The sequence below is a fragment of the Nelusetta ayraudi genome, unplaced genomic scaffold, assembly GCF_046127955.1.
Source record: "Nelusetta ayraudi isolate G7.1 ecotype Tasmania unplaced genomic scaffold, CSIRO-AGI_Nayr_v1 ptg000033l, whole genome shotgun sequence".
Classification (NCBI taxonomy): domain Eukaryota; kingdom Metazoa; phylum Chordata; class Actinopteri; order Tetraodontiformes; family Monacanthidae; genus Nelusetta; species Nelusetta ayraudi.
In genome coordinates, this window is record NW_027466083.1 from 3,462,043 (window position 1) to 3,479,294 (window position 17,252).

Here is a 17,252-nt window from a genome sequence, read left to right on the forward strand (position 1 = left end):
CCGGGGAGGGTGGGGGGGGGGGGTGTCTGCGATGACATCCCTCTGACAGTCCAGCAGATGGCGCCGACGAACTGCATCAGCAGTTTACAAGAAAACAGGCTGCAATTCCAGGTGTCAGCCGCAGCATCAGCACCGCTCCTCCTACTTCTCCTCCACCTATCCGCAGCATCTCTCTCCCACTGTTACAGTCCACAGTGAGTAGAGGGGGGAGAGAGACGGCCGTGTTTGGCGTCTGCAACTCCGACATCCTGCAATCGGACGCGGAAAAGCCTGCAGGTGAGTCGCCCAGCCGGCCGCAGGACACTGCACACTGCGCTTCTCCTTTTTTGCTTGACACATTGCAGCCTTGGTGATGTTTGAATGTTTCTTTTTTTGTGTGTTTTTTTTGTTGTTGTTGTTTTTGGTTTGTTTTTGGGTTTTTTTACGCGATATATAGATAGAATGTATTTCACCGTTTGTTTTTGTGCTGAACCGGTTTGCAGACAACATTATCCAATTAAAGATGACGCGCTTGATCGCTGAATCGCAGATCGCACGTCCGCGTTTTTTTTTTTCGTTTTTTTTTTCGTTTTTTTTCTCTCTGTCTGCGTCTGCTGTTGCAACAACACCAGAGGAGACGCAACATGGAAGTTGGAGGCGCAGCAAAGTGAAGGCGGTGAGGTCAGACAGGGAGGAGCAGGCTGGTGCTGATGGATGGAGCAGGTCAAGTCTCTGTGGGTGATGCTAATGATCGCACAAAGATTATCCAGGCTTTAGAGCTGACTCCTGCTATGATCCACTGTACTGAGGTGCTGACAATTCAGGCATGCATGCATCTCTCTTCTTTTTTTTTAATGTAAATATGGTTGTAATTATATGTATATATGAATTATGATTTTTTTTTTAAATTATTATTATTTATCTTTATTTCGTTTTTTTGCAAGAAATAAGAGCATTTTGGCAAAAACATTTGCCAGCCAACAGGTATAAGAAATGTTGGAGTTTGCAGAACATCCCTTGATCTTCTCCAAACAGTCACATAAAGAAGGTTAAAAATAGTGAGGCGACTATGTGTAGTAGTCGGTAAGCTTTGGTCCGACACCATTCAGATCTTCAAGGAGTCTTTTTCTTCCAAGTGATTTCCCAAAGATGCTGCCTCCCTCTACTTTTATTCTTTTTTTTTTGTCTGTTTGCTTCACTGAACCTAAAAGGCATGAATGGGAGCCGCCACCGCTGCATGCATGAGGACGTTATCTCCTGCTGCCATCTTCCCACTCTGTAGACTTGACAGTCTTAACTCTGTTCTTCAGTTATTTTTGTATCACTCCCGTTGTCCTCATCTTCACCCGCACACTCCCCCAGGGGCGCTGGGAGGAGAGGAGAGACGGTAAATTATAAATCAAATTAAAAGTAGCAAAGATTGAAGGCTTGCATTTCACACCCTGCTGCCTTGTGCACTGATGGGTGTGTGTGCATGTGTGTGTGCTGATGGCTTGTCCTTGAGACTGCTGGGTCACTTTGTGTGTTTGTTTACGGAACCAAAATTGTTCTTGCGCCGCAAACATTTCAGCTGTTTGTGTTTGTAGCATTCGGTTAATTGAATTGAATACGTGCAGCAAGCAAGTTTGGTTTGGAAGCCATGTTTGAATCCAATATTCTGGAAAGTTTGCAAATGGTTCCATATAAACATACCCAATGTTTTTTTTTGCTCTTAAAATGTCTAAAGCTCTTAAATCATCTCCCCAGAAATATGAATGTGTGTGCCATTCTGATAATCAGCCCTTTGTGATGTCACAACAACCACTGATAGCTCACTGGTACCTGTCCCAGGTCACTGACAAAAGCCCAAGTCAGGAGATCGCTCCACTCCTGCGGCTGCCTTGCTTCTGTTGCCTTCCAAACATGCAGAAAATCCAACAAAGTATCAGTTTTGACAGGGAGCCTTTTGTTCTTCAAGGAGGCTGTCAACAGACGACTAAACAGGCTTCCTTGGAGATATGTACGCATTTTGGTGGGGGGATCAATTCATCGTGCCAGGCTAACTCACTGAGGTCCAGGATTGAAAAACAAAGACTCAAAACTCAATATTGGGACCTCTATGGTGGAGATTGACACTGCGTTGAAGCAGGGCGGCAGAGTCGGTGGCCTTGTAACCAAAGCCCCAACACCCCCACCCCTTCCCAGTGCTGATGCGTGTGCAATTGATTCATTACATCTGACCTCTGCAATGTCTGAGCAGCAATCAATTCAGCAGATCACTGCCAGGGAGCGGCTGGGGGTCCGCAGCGGCACAGTGTGAGGCTGCACAGACTTGTGTGCATGTTTCTGTTTGTTTGTGCAGGTAAAAACATTACGTCACAATGCAATGCACGGTGTAGCACACCGGTAAGACCCTCAAGGGCGTTTAATAGGACACAGCAGGGGAGGAGGGAGGCAAGGAGTCGGCTGAAGGAGAAAAACAGGACAATGGTGTTTATATATTTCTACGTTTCATCATTGGAGGCAGTAGAACGCTGGGTTAAAGATGAGAGGTTGGAGGATAACAGAGCGGCTGTCAGTATCTGCGTGCGTGTGTGCGTGTGCGTGTGAATGTGAATGCGGTGTGAACAAAGTGTCAACACACACACGCTCTCAGGCTGTCTTTTGTCTGGAAGGTGGCAATGAGCTCGACGACGAAGCTCCTCCCCCTGCAGTCACAGGCAGAACGCGGCAATGAGGCACACGTAGACACACACACACACATGCATACACACTCCCCCCTCTCCACACATGCTTCCACACGTCTCCCTGTCCGTCTGGGAGCCGTCATGAAAGACCTTTCCCCTCTCACGCGTGTGCAAGTGTGCGCATCCATTGGCTGCATTCTGCTACAAACCCCTTCTAGACAATAACTGATATCTGCGTAAGCACAATTAGGCAGGACGGCACCGTTCAGAGATGGACGGCTAACAAAAAACAAAAAAAACAAAAAAAACAAAAAAAAGCCACTGGTCCATGTTCCCTCAGTGACACACCTGCACTCTGCACGACTTCCTCGGCTTGCACCCCTTTCTCTCCCTGACCCCCCGTCATTCCTCAAAAACAAAACAAAACAAAGCAAATTCTGTCTGAAAGGATCGTTTTGCCGGCTGCACCTCTGCATCCTTGACTCCTTCCTTGAACAATTATTGCCATTCTACTTGTTTTTGCACCTCGTCGTCACCTGCTCCTCAGCTCGCTCTCACCTCTCGCTGATCCGCTACCGGTCCCCCCTTCCCCCTACTACCAATGTGGTTTGCCACACACACACAGTCATGCACAAACACACACAGTACCAGCTCCCCTCACAGGACCACCACCTCCTCCTCCTCCTCCCCTCCTCACTCCTCTCTGCAGCATCACTTGTTTTTCAACGTCTCTTTTTCCTCTCCTTTATGAAGCACACAGCGGTGACTCAGCCCTCGGCTAAGTTGCATCCTCCTCTTCTCTTTGTCTGGCCGGTTGCACCTCTCGCCTCTTCAGCTTTATGTCTGGCTGCATGTGTGTGTGTATGTGTGTGTTGTCCTTTTTTCCGTGAATCTTTGTGCAACTCCCTCCCTAAATCCCCCCCGCCACCACCACCACCACCACCACCATACACCCAGCCTGCCCTTCCTCTCTCCCTTTATTTCTTGCTCACCCTCAGTTTGTCTTTGTCCCGTCGCGCAGCCACGCAAGAGTTAAAGCTTCCACTCTGCGTCGGGAGCAAGGGGGTGGTGGGCGGCGGAGGGGGCTCGGCTAATAACAATGCAGAGCAAAGCAGCGTCTAGTCTGGTCAGGCGCCCCGTTCTCTCCGTCATGCCACCCCAACACAAGTGAGCGCTCCTCGTCGTCCTCGTCCTCCTCAGACTGGAGCAGCAGCCCCGACCCTCTGTCGGTGCCGCTTTTGTTTCATTGTCTCCCCTCACTTTGTCCCATCCTTCTCCCCTCATTCTCTGCACATTGGTCTTCCCTTTTTGTGGCCGCCTCAGCCTATATCCTTCCCTCACAGACTGCACAACGCAGCAAAAAAAAAACCCAAAAAAACAGACAGACAGAAAAGCCGGACTGTGTCTGGTTCAGAGGAGATTCATTTCCAATTCTCGCCGAAAGCAACACTGAAGGGGAAAGAAAAGATTAAGGAGATGAAAATTTTCATCAGCAACTGTGTGTTTTTCTTACAAACCACATTTTTCCTCCCAGCAGAGAAAGCCTGTGTCTCTTTGTCTAGCCTTTTGCACACACTTGTGAGTGTGTGTGTGTGTGTGTGCGCTTATGAGTGTGCGCGTGTGTTATTGTGCGCGTAGGCAGAATTCATGCAACCGCATGTGCAACTTGGCGCTCACGCCGCCAAGTTTTTCACATCAGGCTGCCAATGGATGTGGAAGCATCACGCCTTTCATGTCATCTATTTTCCCCCGGAACTCACCTGTCGGTCGCTCCACTGGCGAACAAAAGAGAGCCATGTGTAAACCTGCTCCTTTCATTTCCTGTTTCGCTCCAGCTAATAAATCCTGTTATCTGCATTTTGTGACGCTGCCTGTTCCCCACCGTAACCAGGTCAAAATCACTTTTCTTTCATTTGCTTATTTTCATTGCTAATAATGTGATTATCTCATTCTGCTTATTCACTTTGCCGTGGCCACCCACTCTGACCTGAGTTGGCGCAGAAATCCTGTTATAGTTCTGCTATGTGATGCAGAGGAACTCCCCTGAGGGCCACAAAAAAGGCGTCTGACTGTGTGTGTGTGTGTGTGTGTGTGTGTTGGGAGGGGGATGAAAGGGATTATTTGGGTGCATGTAGCCCGCTGGTGTGCCTAAAATGGGATTGATCGCTTTGCCCTGGCCTCATTTATTCTGCATTATTAAGGTGTAAAAGGCTGAATGGGGTTGGAAATGAGGTGGCGCCAGAAACAGACACGGAAGGATTCGTCTCGTAGCCTTCAGTTGCCGCAACAGTCACTTTTCAGACGTCTACTGACTTTTTTAGTTTGCTTCACTTTTGGTGAAGTGCAACCAGCCCTTTGTGATGTCACAGAGGATCACTGGTTTGTGGCAGCACCCAAAGCCTGGCGTTCAGTTTGCTGCTTTGTTTTTGTCCCCTTCCAAATACGTTGAAGGTCCAGACAAAGGAAGGAAGCTAATAAAGAACCCTGTTTTTAGGTTCTACCAAGCTTCCTTTTTTTTTTCTTATAGGAGGCTGTGAAGAGGTGGTTAGATGTGATAAACGTGGTATTTTTTATTTTATTTTATTTTTTTCTGGTTGTTTGCCAAGCAAAGCTGCCAGAGTCCCCGACTACACACCGAAGATCTGAAAAATGCTTGCAACACAGGACCTTGAAACAATATCCAACAAAGACACAATGCTCTTTTTGACTATTGCAGCCTGAAAAGCAGAGCTCCGCTTCTGCTAGGAGACGAGTTGGCGGGCAGAAGATTCTATTCCTGCATCTTTTCCTTGTTCGCCTCATTGTTCGCCGCGCGCTGGGAGTTATTGCTTCACACGCACGCACAAGCAAACGCAAACGCTCAGGCGCAGTTTAGTTAATCAGCACTGGAATTTCTGTCTACAGGGTGTCTTTCTGTGGGAACGGGATGAGTGCGTTTAGCTTATGCCGCCGCTATTTCTGTCTGCGCTGCGACGCCGACAGAGCTGGGAGGAGAGGGGCTGGATGACTAAAAGCTCAGCTCGTGTTCTGAATAGACCCGAACCTGCTGGATGATTGTACACGAATAAAAGGCACAAGTGGAATGCGCGCCGCCTTCTCTGGCACTGACTGACAGGCGCGTGTATGGGCCTTCCGTGCACGTGATCAGGGGCGGCATTCGCACGTAGTTCACACGTTGACTCGCACACACATTTTTTTAGCACAATTTTCGCCTCAGGACGGCCCACAAGGACACGCAAAGGGTGATGCCATTAGAGATTTAATTGCATGCATGCGACAACGCCATCAAAGCAGAGGACTCCTCATCTTTATTGAGCACTGCTACGCTGGAAATTTAAAGTAAACGCTGCTTTAAATCTTGTTATGTCACGCGACCCCACTCTGGGATCATAAATCACAGTTACGTGCACGTCAACGCTCCATGCGTCCACGGTACTCCCACCCCAACCAACCCTCCGATCCGTCCTCCACCTCCTTTGCTTTTCCTCCAGTTTGCTAGGATTTCTGCAGAGGCATGTGTCTGTACTATGGATGAAAGAGTGATGGCACAGGGGAAATGTGTGTGTGTGTGTGTGTGTGTGTGTGTGTGTGTGTGTGTGTGTGTGTGTGTGTGTGTGTGCTCTTGTACGGTTCCCCTGGGACCAGCAGGGCGCTATAAAACCTGTGTGCTCTGCAGCGGGAGGAGGAGGAGGAGGATAAAATGGGGGAGGGGGAGGAGGAGGAGGAGGAGGTGGAGGACTAAAGCAAAGTGCCAAAGACAAATGGCTTCTGTAACAGCCACACAGGCTGCTGCAGCGACAACAAAGGCGCCGACAAGCAAGCGTATGTCAGCTGCGTGTGCGTCGGCCAGGTGGGTTTGTCTTGGTGGGACAGGATGGGCTCATATGCGCACGCGCAAACACACACACACAGTCTCGGTGCTGATGTGTACATTTTGAAAGACATGACATGCTAACTTGTATTAGCTTGGCCTTGATTCATCTTAAAGGAGCCTTTGCTCCTTTCTTTCCTTACAGTGTAGCCTCTCTTGTCCCTCTCTATCTGTGAGGGATTTGTTATGCTCTTCAAAAATGCTTTCTGCTTGGTGTTGGAAAGATGGATGTGTAAGATTCCAGAGTTGAAATCTGGGCGTTCCAGCTGCTCTGCAGAATTACTCATCGTCAGCACCTCCCCAGTTTGACACGTTGATTGTGAACCAAACATTTGTGTGAAGATTCGATTTGTGGATTTGATTAGATTCCAGCTCCTGAATATATTTTTTCCGTCTTTGCTGAAAAGATACAAATGCAGGAGAGTCCGGCCCTGCCGTTATGAGATTTGCTACTCGCATAAGAGGTATTAACAGAATGGAAATTTATGTTACCAGTTTCATCAATGGGAGCAATTTAGAGATCATTAGCATTATATATGGTAACGGATTTCCAATAATTACTTTTCCCTGCTCTCTCAGGCTTCTTTCCATAAGTTGGTTCAGGAGCAGAGCCGCATAATTCATTCTTCAGAGGTTTGAATGATGTCTTCACCTCCATCATTCTAATTGGAAAGCTGTGGCTCTCCTGTGACGGAGCTCCTCCGTCTGGTACCTGTCCTCACGTCTTGACTCAGTTGTCTCAGGGCTGCCTCTCATTTTTTTATCCACACATACCTGCCAGGGGGAAAAAAGGTTCACTAATGAGGAAAGCCTTTCTGCTCCGCTGAGTGCTGAGATGTGTTCTTTTAACCTGTCTCCACCTCTCATCACATCAGTGCCACAATCTGCCCTCTTGCAGGGGATGCAACCGGCCCGAGATGCTTTTAACTAAATGCCGTGTTTAGCATTCACCATGCCTTCCTAGTTAGCACCGGGTTGGACTCTCATCCAAATGTTGGATGCACGCTCTTGGAACAAAACAGTCAAATTGATGGTGGAATCATCTGGATAGGGTATCATAAGATGCTGCATCAACTTCCGAAAGAAGAGCTGACCTTCTCTGTGCATGGAGGACAGTGGGGTCGGGACATATTCCCCACCCCCGGCAGGAATATGAGATCACCATGACAACAGAAGCAGGGGCATCCTATTTTATTAGTTTATTCTGAGGTTCTTCCTCCTGCTTCTTCCCTGAGATGGCCTACGGTGGGCATTTGCATCAACTACTGGGTCCGAGCGTGAGGAGAAAGCAGGCCCGCCTCAATCACATGTGCTCGCCCAGATCAACTCAGCAAGCACTTATGTGCTGATTGAAGGGAGGTCAAACCAAGACTTCCAATTCAGAATAAAAGATCATTACTTCATGGTGGAAAACAGAGACAGAAATACAGTGAATGAAATTGTGAGCAGATATGCGCAGATGTCTCAGACGTTCTTGCCTTCCAGTTCTGCAAGTTTTAGATCTTCTATCAAGTTCTACCAAGCGTGTGTATTATTCACTTTGCTCCTTTTTTCATGATTGCGTCATTCATTTTTCAGGCAAAGCAATACATCCTTGGAAACAAACAGTAGCCCTGCGTAATCCCCGTCCCATGTGATGGTCCATCCCACCCAACATCTAAGTGTGTCACCAGCAGCAAAGAAAACCAAACATGCAGTGTCTGAAAATAAACCCCACGCCTCATTTATTATGCTTTTCATGATCAGGACAGGTATTCCTAATTTATGCTCACTGTCAGGCAGGTTTCTCTCTCTCTCTCTCTCTCTCTCTCTCTCTCTCTCTCTCTCACTCTCTCTCCCTCTCTCTCTTTCTCTCCCTCTTTCTCCGCTGCCTTCTCAGGTGCCACCACTGTGCAGTGATGTGTGTCTCATTTCAGTTCAGCCACCGTGACCGAGCTGTGAGCACAGCCCCGCAAAGGCTGCTGTCATCAGCACAACCTTCGGCGTTTCATCACAGACGTGATCAATGTGTCATTCTGCGCTCCGCCTCCCGTTTCCCCAGCTCCACCTGCCTGTGTGTGTGTGTGTGTGTGTGTGTGTGTGTGTGTGTGTGTGTGTGTGTGTGTGTGTGTGTGTGTGTGTGTGTGTGTGTGTGTGTGGTTGTTGCACACATTGGTAGTAAATATTAGCGTCTGAGGATAAACAGACTGACTTTTACAAAATCTCATACATTTTTTTTGTCTGTAAAAAATTGACAGTACTGGTAATCATCATTTTTAAAGGTATTCTTCTGCATTCCACCCATATTCAAATCTTTATTATCATCATTATTATTAGTAGTATTAGTAGTAGTAGTAGTAGTAGTTTTCCTTCTATTTACAGCCTCATGGTTTAACAATTAAATCTTGAAAGTGTTTCAGTTCTTTTGTTCAAAAATAGGATTGTTTTATGGGCACGTTTCTAACCGTTTATATTCCAATGGACATTTCATTGTTGCCAATCGCGCAAAACAGAAGCATGGCAGAAAATGGCAGCTTAATTACATGACATTTTTTCTCATCCCAGAAGTCAATTTATAGGCTGCACCCATCCCTATTCTATGGGAGGCTTATTGTGGCAGTGCCACAAACTTTGGACAGCGGTGTCAGTGATCTGATTTGCACACATACTGTTTCGAACCCTTTGCAAAGGGAATGTTGCATAACATGGGATCTTTAAGTGGAGCCTGGGGCATGTTTGTATGTGTGTTGCATGTGTAAACTGCATAAACATTCGAGGAATTTCCAAAGAACTTCCTACACTGTGATTAGTTTGTGTCAATGGTATTGACAGCAAGTCAGCGCTTCATGCATCTCTTGCTTATTCTTGCTCAGTTCACAAACTCCTCAAAAGCATTGCTCTCAATGAAACAGCAAGCAACAATGTCAGAAGATTCTTTCGTTGCGACCTTCAGGAACGCAGACGCTTCGCATTCCATTTGGACAAAAATTTGCTCCAGCCTGAGCGGAGCCGCGTGGGTTTTTGCCAAAAGGCAGCGAGAGCTGGCATCTTTGCGGTTCACTCTGCTCACTGATATCACTGCCACAGGACACATGGAGAAGGCACATGCTAATGAGAACAAACTCCCCCGCTGCACGTGTAATTAGAGGGAGGGAATTCTATTTGAACTTTGGAGCCTGCTCAAATATTCAGCGCAAGGCTCTGTTTGCGCACATATTTGGACTGCATCATCACCACCTTGGTCTAAATATGCGACTCTCTGGCTCCTGTCAAGTGTCTTGACTGCCTTCGTTGTTCACTGCAATACTTTGCTGAGTCTATTTTCATGAGTGTGTGTTCTAGAAAGCAGGACTGGAATGCATTCAGCTGCAGGCAGAAAGGGAGCACCTCACAGCCTCACAGCTACTGCATAATGCGTTAAAATTAAAATGTAAAGAGACTCCTGAAGTGCTGCCTTCAAGGGGAACAATCCTTTTATGCTATTGTTTATTGGTTTTCTCAGCCTCTCTTTCCATTTTACAAGGCTGTGTTTAAACAAATTCTGCTTGGAAAGTGTGTGTGTGTGTGTGTGTGCGCTCGCATGTGTGTGCGCACCGGGTGGAAAAAGCCCTCCCACGTTTGCCCTCCCTGCCATCTGCTGCCTGCGACTTCCTGTTTGCCTCACCTGTCGGTTGCTTCGCCACGGTTTCGACAGCGGAGCCGCACTTTTGAACAAAGCTGGGACGTTCTTTGTGTCACCTGCTATCGAATCACGGGTCCGCGGCTTCGCCAAGCCATATGGCGCGGGTCAGGAAGGCCTGTTGAGGGACAAGTGTTAACCCCCCTGTAGCGATCAGACCGCCAGTATGGATTAATCCCCCCTGAGCTGCCATCGCAACTCCCCCGTACATGTTATTCGTGTTGAGCACGCAGCCGCCCGAGTATTTGCAGCCTACGTAAGCTTGTGATGCACTATATTTCCAACCTCTTCAATGAAATACTGCAGTCGCAGATATCCGCGCATTGTGCCTTCCTTTAACGTCTTCAGGGAGGAAGAAATCTCATTATGAAACTCCTCACACCCATCCATCTTTCCCTGATTTCTGTTTTGATCAGATATCCCCCAGGGTGATTCTGCCACCAACATGCAAACAGTCTAAACCTCCGCTGAGCCCCACTTCTCTTTTATCTTCTCCACTTTGTATTTTACAGTAATGTTCCATCATGATTCGGTAATTGCAATTCCAATTAATAACGCATTTTATTTTTAATGCCTCAGCACAAGCTTTCAAAAGAGACTAACAGGTTTTGACGTGACACGTCTGCACATTCTTTTAAATTTTGTTGTGCCGTTTGCATGTGTGCTGTTGTCTTGTGTCTGGAATTTTAGAGACGACCGCTTCCCCCATCTTTCCCTTTGCTGTGGGCCCTGCTCTCTTTATTGGCTGTTTTTGGCTGTTTGTCTCCTCCTCCAGAGTCGCTGACTCATTTCTGATATTTAGCACGCTAGAAATCTCAGAAGCGTTGGGGACACATGGATGAGCCTCGTGCCCTTGAACAGTTCATGCATGCCACTCCAATTGTGCCTCTGATCTTGGGCTCTTGTCAGGGACCTCATCAAACACCTACTTGGTACTTGACTTGACTAAAGTCATTTCGTGGGAACTGGGTAGAAATCTTTTTAATGCCATCATTGTATTGATACAGGTCGCTCAAACACCTTTCTAACACGTTTGCACCTTTTTTTTTCCAGGTTTAAACGGGCCAACACCTTCCTGAAGAGCCATCAGACATAGACAGCTTGTCTACACTCACAACAAGTGGTGAGCTGAAGTGGGAAATAATCTGTGAGATGATATTTCACCTTCGGAATAATCAGCCAAAGGATCATCACCACCCAGATCTCAAGAAGGAGAGGCGCAGACAGAAGAAGCGTTCGTTCAAGTCCTTAGATGGCCTCTGCCACTTGTATGTGTCTTTGAGTGCACCAGCAGGATACTTTCAAGATGAGCATCCCAACTGGTTACCAGGGGTTGAGGGTTGACAGAGGAGAAATGATTGTGAACAAAACTCAGTATAATTTCTCCCAGTCTGGGGATGATAACGCCAATCAGTTATCCTTGACTACCGATCAAAAGGGAAGAGAGCTGATAGAAGACTTGGGGTCAAGCCCGAGTTTGATTCCGCCTTTGGTTTCTCAGAGTGGGTCATCTTCAGACAATTTGGTGATCTGGGGCACCGAGCCAGAGCACCGAGAATTTGAGGCCCTGAAGTGCCAGAATGTTGATGCATTTTTAGGGGGCTGTGAACAAGAGAGGGAGAATGAGGAGGAGGACGATGATGGGACAAGTTTTAGGGATGGAAAAGATGAAGGTCCAATGTCCATATCGTCGAGTTCTACCGCCAGCTCCGCTTCGGTGGGAGCGAGGAGAAACGACAACGACAGCAACAAAGTGGAAGGCCGAAGAGGCAAGAAGGTGCAGACACGGATCGTCAGCCAGAGTGCTGAAGAGCTGGACATCTGTGTCACAGCTTCAGAGGAGAAGGGGGATACCAGGTTGGGCAGAGCAGGAGACAGGGAGAGACAGAAGGGAGGTCTGAAGGAGTCCAAATCAGAGACAAATGTCTTTGTCCCCAGTCTGTCAGCGGTTTCCTTCAGCGGGAGCTTGTCCAGCGCTCTGGATAGTGGTAGAGAAATGCCCTCTTTCATCACTCTTTCATCCAGCAGCAAGAGCAGCCATTACAGCACTACCTCAGCCCAGAGCAGACAGAGGGGAGCCTCAGTTGATGCAAGCCAGACCTCCCCACCATCCAATCCTCAGGAGAAACACACCCAGAAGTCTTGCGAGGACCTGAGACAGGAGGGAGGTCATCACAGAAATGGACTCTCCTATGATGGCGGTCTTGGACAAAGGCGGAAGGCTGGATTTGAGGAGAGGGTGATGCCACCGCGACGGCAACAGCTCGTCAGGCCCCTCTGTCAGACAGAGATGGTGAGGGCGAGGAGCCTGGCCGAGACCGGCGTCCAGCAAGTCGACACAAGGCAAACAGATCCAAACAGCAACGGGTCGAGCAGAAAGTTGATCAAATCTGCTTTGCGTGAACCGTCTGACATTTCGGCCCTGTACAGCCCACTTGGGATCGCTCTGCCTCGACAGCCTTACCAGGCAACCCAGAAAGAGACACCACCATCCGAAAAACAGCCAGCTGCAGCCGCATGGCGCAGCTCGAGTACCACCAATCCTTCCGCTTTAGAGAAGAGATCTCAGCCTCAGCTCACATACAGGAGGAACTGCTCGAGTCCCAACAGGATGGGCATTGATTCCAGGTCGTCCACACCTCCCCACTCGCCTCTCAGGACACCCCAGGGCTCACCTCACAGGCAACCCTCCATGTACCTCGTCTCCAGGACCGTCTCCGGAGTGACTAGACAGATCCCGCCAGGGTGCAACCCCGCCGTAACCGCGTTAGCTCAGGGCAATGGCAGCAGTTGCATAAGAGCACCAGTCAAAACCAACATAAGCACAAGCGGAATCCCCAAAGCACCACTTAGCAACCAGCAGAGCTCCAACTACAACTCTGGCCCCAAAGACAGTTCTCCATCGCCGAAACTCAAACCCAAGGGAGTCCGGCCCAAAATTATTACCTACGTCAGAAAGAATCCTCAGTTTAAGCCCCAGGTTTCCGACGGGCCTTATCAGGTATCCTCTCTACCGTCCCGGCTCTCAGCGTACGCTCATGGCCAATCAGCCTCGTCTTCTAAAGAGGGCACTAAAGACCCTTCCATGGCCATTGCAGATGCAAGGGGAGCCCCCGTGCTCAGTGCCTCTAATCTGCTCTATGACAAGTATCGGCAAGGAATGCAGACAAACATCTTCCCTCCGGGGATGCTGAACAGGGGCATCCGGCCACCATTGGGACACACACACACAGTCCCGCCAGCACACTCACACAGCCACACCGCACCGCCAAAACTGGGCAGCAGGGCGGACAACTTCTATGGAGCAAGAGCAGAGGTGAGAATTGTGTGGTAGCATTTCAAGTGTTTAATAGTGCCTGTCCCGATCCAAAGACAGAAAGACAAAGCTAGATTGCCTTTCTCAATTTGGTTATACCCATTAGTTTTGCAGAATCACTTAAAATAAACATTAGGCAGGTCTACCCTACATAGCGAGTTTGTGCTACATATCAGATCCACTTGCTGATGTCCGTTCTTTCCCGCGGTAAACCATGTATAATTGATTGCAGCTCTCACGAGCATGACTAATTATCACTTTAAAATCATTCCTTATTGATTCTGATTAAACAGCTACGCTTGGCATTCATATTCATGCTGTGTCAAACACCGGCATGTGGAAATGAATATTTAATGCTCTGGGACACAACGTCTCTTCGCGCTTTGCACGTCACCACATATACGTTCGCGCTGTTCACCGGTGTTAAAATCACAAAGACAGAACTTCGAGCCTTGAATTGTGTGCTGCGGATATTCCAAAAGGCTTCAGTGTTGAATATCAGGTTTATTTTACAACTCAAAACGTGTTGTGTTTTATTCAAGGCATGAATCAGGTCCGTGATCACGGTGAAGCCTCGCAGCCAGAAACGCCAGCGGTCGATATTTGTCTTATCAGTACGCTTGTATCGCACAGCATCAGCCTCAACACACTTAACCGCATGCATTAAATTTAGATTAGTGACTCAAATGTTTCGCTCGTCGGTCTTTTCATAACATCACCGGTGGAAACTGTGTCATGACAGCACAACACGGTGTTCTGGCAAACACATTAGTATGTAAACAAACACCAGCAGAAAATCCCAGCAGGCCCTTATGGACTGTAGATGACACACACTATTTATATCCCAAGGATTAATGGTGCTCATATGGCCCCTGCAAAGAAATGACAGGATTGAATATATTTTTTCAAAAAGTTGTAATTATGGGGGGATTTGTTTTGATTACATCTGAGGCCTTTTTCTATTGAAACTGGTTTCTTTTAAATGCCCCCATGCTGTGCAGTATTCACAGGATTGCAAAGCACTTGAAGACGCCTTTGGTTGTGATTTAGTGCTGTACAAATAAAGATTGATTGATTGACTTTAATGACATTTTACAGCAATAATATGTGTCTCAAACCTGTCAATGAACTCTCACAAAATGAGAAAAGTCTCCTCTTCCTTGCCTCGCTCCACAATATAAAAATTACATTGCTGAAAATTCACCCTTTGTGATGTCACAGAATATCAAGTGATGTCACTGGCACATCTGCCAACAGCTTGACAGGCAACAACCATAGCCATTCATCTTCTTTACCTATATTCAATTCCAACCTCGTTCAAGGTTTGACAAAGCGTTAGTGTTTCGGTGAGGTAGCTAAATCTAAGCCTTTTTGAGGCTTCAAACACGGGCCTAAAGAGGCTGTTTGTCTATCCATGTCATTTTATTTTTTGTATTTCATCATGTGAGGTTTCCTCACCTGAGCCTGTGATGAAAACTAAATCTGAGATAAATATGTAAGGGAAAGTTTATGACAAAGGAACACCACAGAACAGATCTATTAAATCCACAGAGCTTGTGGCCTGACACAGATGGATTGCTTTGATTGTTTTGATCTCTAGGTGAACAAATCTGACCAGGCGCTGCAGCCCCAGACGGCCGCTCAGGCTGGAGGGAGCGGCAGCCTCCTGCGCTCCGGCAGAGGCATGCGTCTCGGCCTCGGAGCCGTCACCAGGAATGCCTCAGGGTCAACCAAGGGCAAAGCACTGGGACATGGTCAAAAGCCAGTGGTCTTCAGTCAGCCCATCCAGCCTGTCAGCGCAGCAGCCAATCAGAAGAGCCAAGACGATGCAGGTATGAAAATAAAAAAAAAAAAAAAAAAAAAAGGCACTGGTGCCCTTCATTCCAGAAGGAGGTGGTATCTTGTGTGTCTAGTTTCTTTTCAGCAACCTAAAACATGGCCACCATATCTCTCTATCCGCAGTCATGGGACAAACCCCGCCCTCTTTTCAATTGGCGTGAGATGAAGGCAGCTCATTAAAATGCCTTTCCTGGGATTAATCTGGGCTGATATGATTGGCCGGGTTTTAGGAGACATATTCTGAAGGGATTTCTTTTTTTGTGCACCAGAAGGTTGCTGTGTGCAAAACAACATCAATAAATAAGTGAAGGGAAAAAACCAAGCTCACTCTCTCCCCCCCACTCCCTCTTGTGCATGGCAAATTCCAACCTCCGATGATTCAGATAGCGGCTGAAGTCAGACTTGCATTACAGTCTTGCCCATCAACAGAATATCCAAGTGTGATCTTCTCATCACCCAGCTCTCTGCTGGAAGCCTTCCCTCTCCATCCATCTCATGCATTTTTGATCTGCCCTCTCGGGCAGCGCGATAACCGAGGCTACCATTGAAAAAAACAGTATAGCCGTTCATAGCGCACACACCGCGTTGCTCAGCACACTGTTATGATGTGGCAGGCTTCCTTATCATAATCCTTATTAATACATATGTATGGTGCCTCAGCACTGCCACGGCCCTTTGGGAGATACAGGCTTTGAAGTGCAAAGCAATTAACTCTTAAGTAACGTCGGTATCTGGGTGCACGCGGGCGGCGTTCAGAAAGCTGCAGCAGCTACGGCGCTCGCACTGTGTATGAATAGCGATGGTCGGTGCCTGTTTCTGTCCATATCAGGGATTTAAATATGTTATTTCTGTGTGTGTGTGTGTGTGTGTGTGTGTGTGTGTGTGTTTATGTTGATTTTCACACCCTGATTTGCTGGAGCAATCTGAGCTCCATCCCTGAACAAAAGCCTAATGTTTTTTTCTCATTCGTCTACCAACGCCAGCAACCTTTAAAGGTCCTATGATTATTTTTTTTTCTGTCATTATTGTTGTCAGATCTTCATTTATCATCCAACTTGCTGTAAAGGAGGCTGACAGGATCTAGAATCTAAAGAAAAAAATAGACCGTTTGAGTTTGCAGGTTTAAAACACAGAAAGAAAGAAACACTGAAGGAGGAGACAGAGAAAGACTCATAAAGGGAATAATCACCTTTTGATTCATTCATGGCTCCTTATTATTTAGGTGTGATGTGATTTCATTTAGCTCCTGGACGTGGGCTGAAGAAAGTGAGCCCCACTTATCTCCCTCGTCTCTCGGAGGCAGCGGGCACAGTGGTGGGGAAAGAGGACATTTATCTTTAATGATCCTGACCTTTTCACTCAAGAGGAGCTCGCCCCAATCTAATAAACAGGCCACATGGCACAAGGCAGATACTGAGGGAGGAAGCCAAGTGATGAGTGTGAAGCGTGGCGCTGATGATGCTTGAGGGGGAGTCACGCTGGGGACTTCTCTTCCCACTTTGTCTCTTTCTTCCCGGGATCTTTTTCCTTCTTCCTGTGTGTAGCTCTGTCTTGGTGCTGTCGTTACCGCTGTAACACGAACAGGAGCACACGGCCTGGCCAAGTGGGGAGAAAACGCAGGGCTTCTCACTTTATCTCTGCAGCCAGCAGGGGATAACGCTCCCCCTCTGCCCAGGATCTAAACCTTTTGCTGCAGGCTGGAGCAGCCAAGATGGATCTTCTCTGCAGGGCCGGGGGATTTTCCTATTACCTCCCCCTCAGCAAGTGTGTGTGTGTGCGTTTGTGTGTGTGTGTGTGTGTGTGTGTGTGTGTGTGTGTGTGTGTGTGTGTGTGTGTGTGTGTGTGTGTGTGTGTGTGTGCAGGCCTCAGTGTTCATGCCTGCACATTTGATGTGTTTTACTGTTGGAAGTCATAGATTAGCAC

The 17,252-nt window shown here is 47.6% G+C and overlaps 1 protein-coding gene across 2 annotated transcripts in view; it reads left to right on the plus strand.

Annotated features, from left to right (window-relative positions):
• The first annotated feature begins 57 nt into the window (after positions 1 to 57).
• Positions 58 to 17,252, plus strand: part of mtus2a (microtubule associated tumor suppressor candidate 2a) — a 36,864-nt gene continuing 19,669 nt past the window's right edge. Inside the window, exons 1-3 of one of the 2 annotated variants that reach the window (XM_076031606.1) lie at positions 58 to 276; positions 11,228 to 13,490; positions 15,091 to 15,322. In XM_076031606.1, the coding sequence (XP_075887721.1) occupies positions 11,481 to 13,490; positions 15,091 to 15,322 (2,242 nt within the window). In that variant the 5' untranslated portion in view covers positions 58 to 276; positions 11,228 to 11,480. The remainder of the gene's footprint in view (positions 277 to 11,227; positions 13,491 to 15,090; positions 15,323 to 17,252) is intronic. The other variant, XM_076031607.1, reaches the window with a different exon arrangement.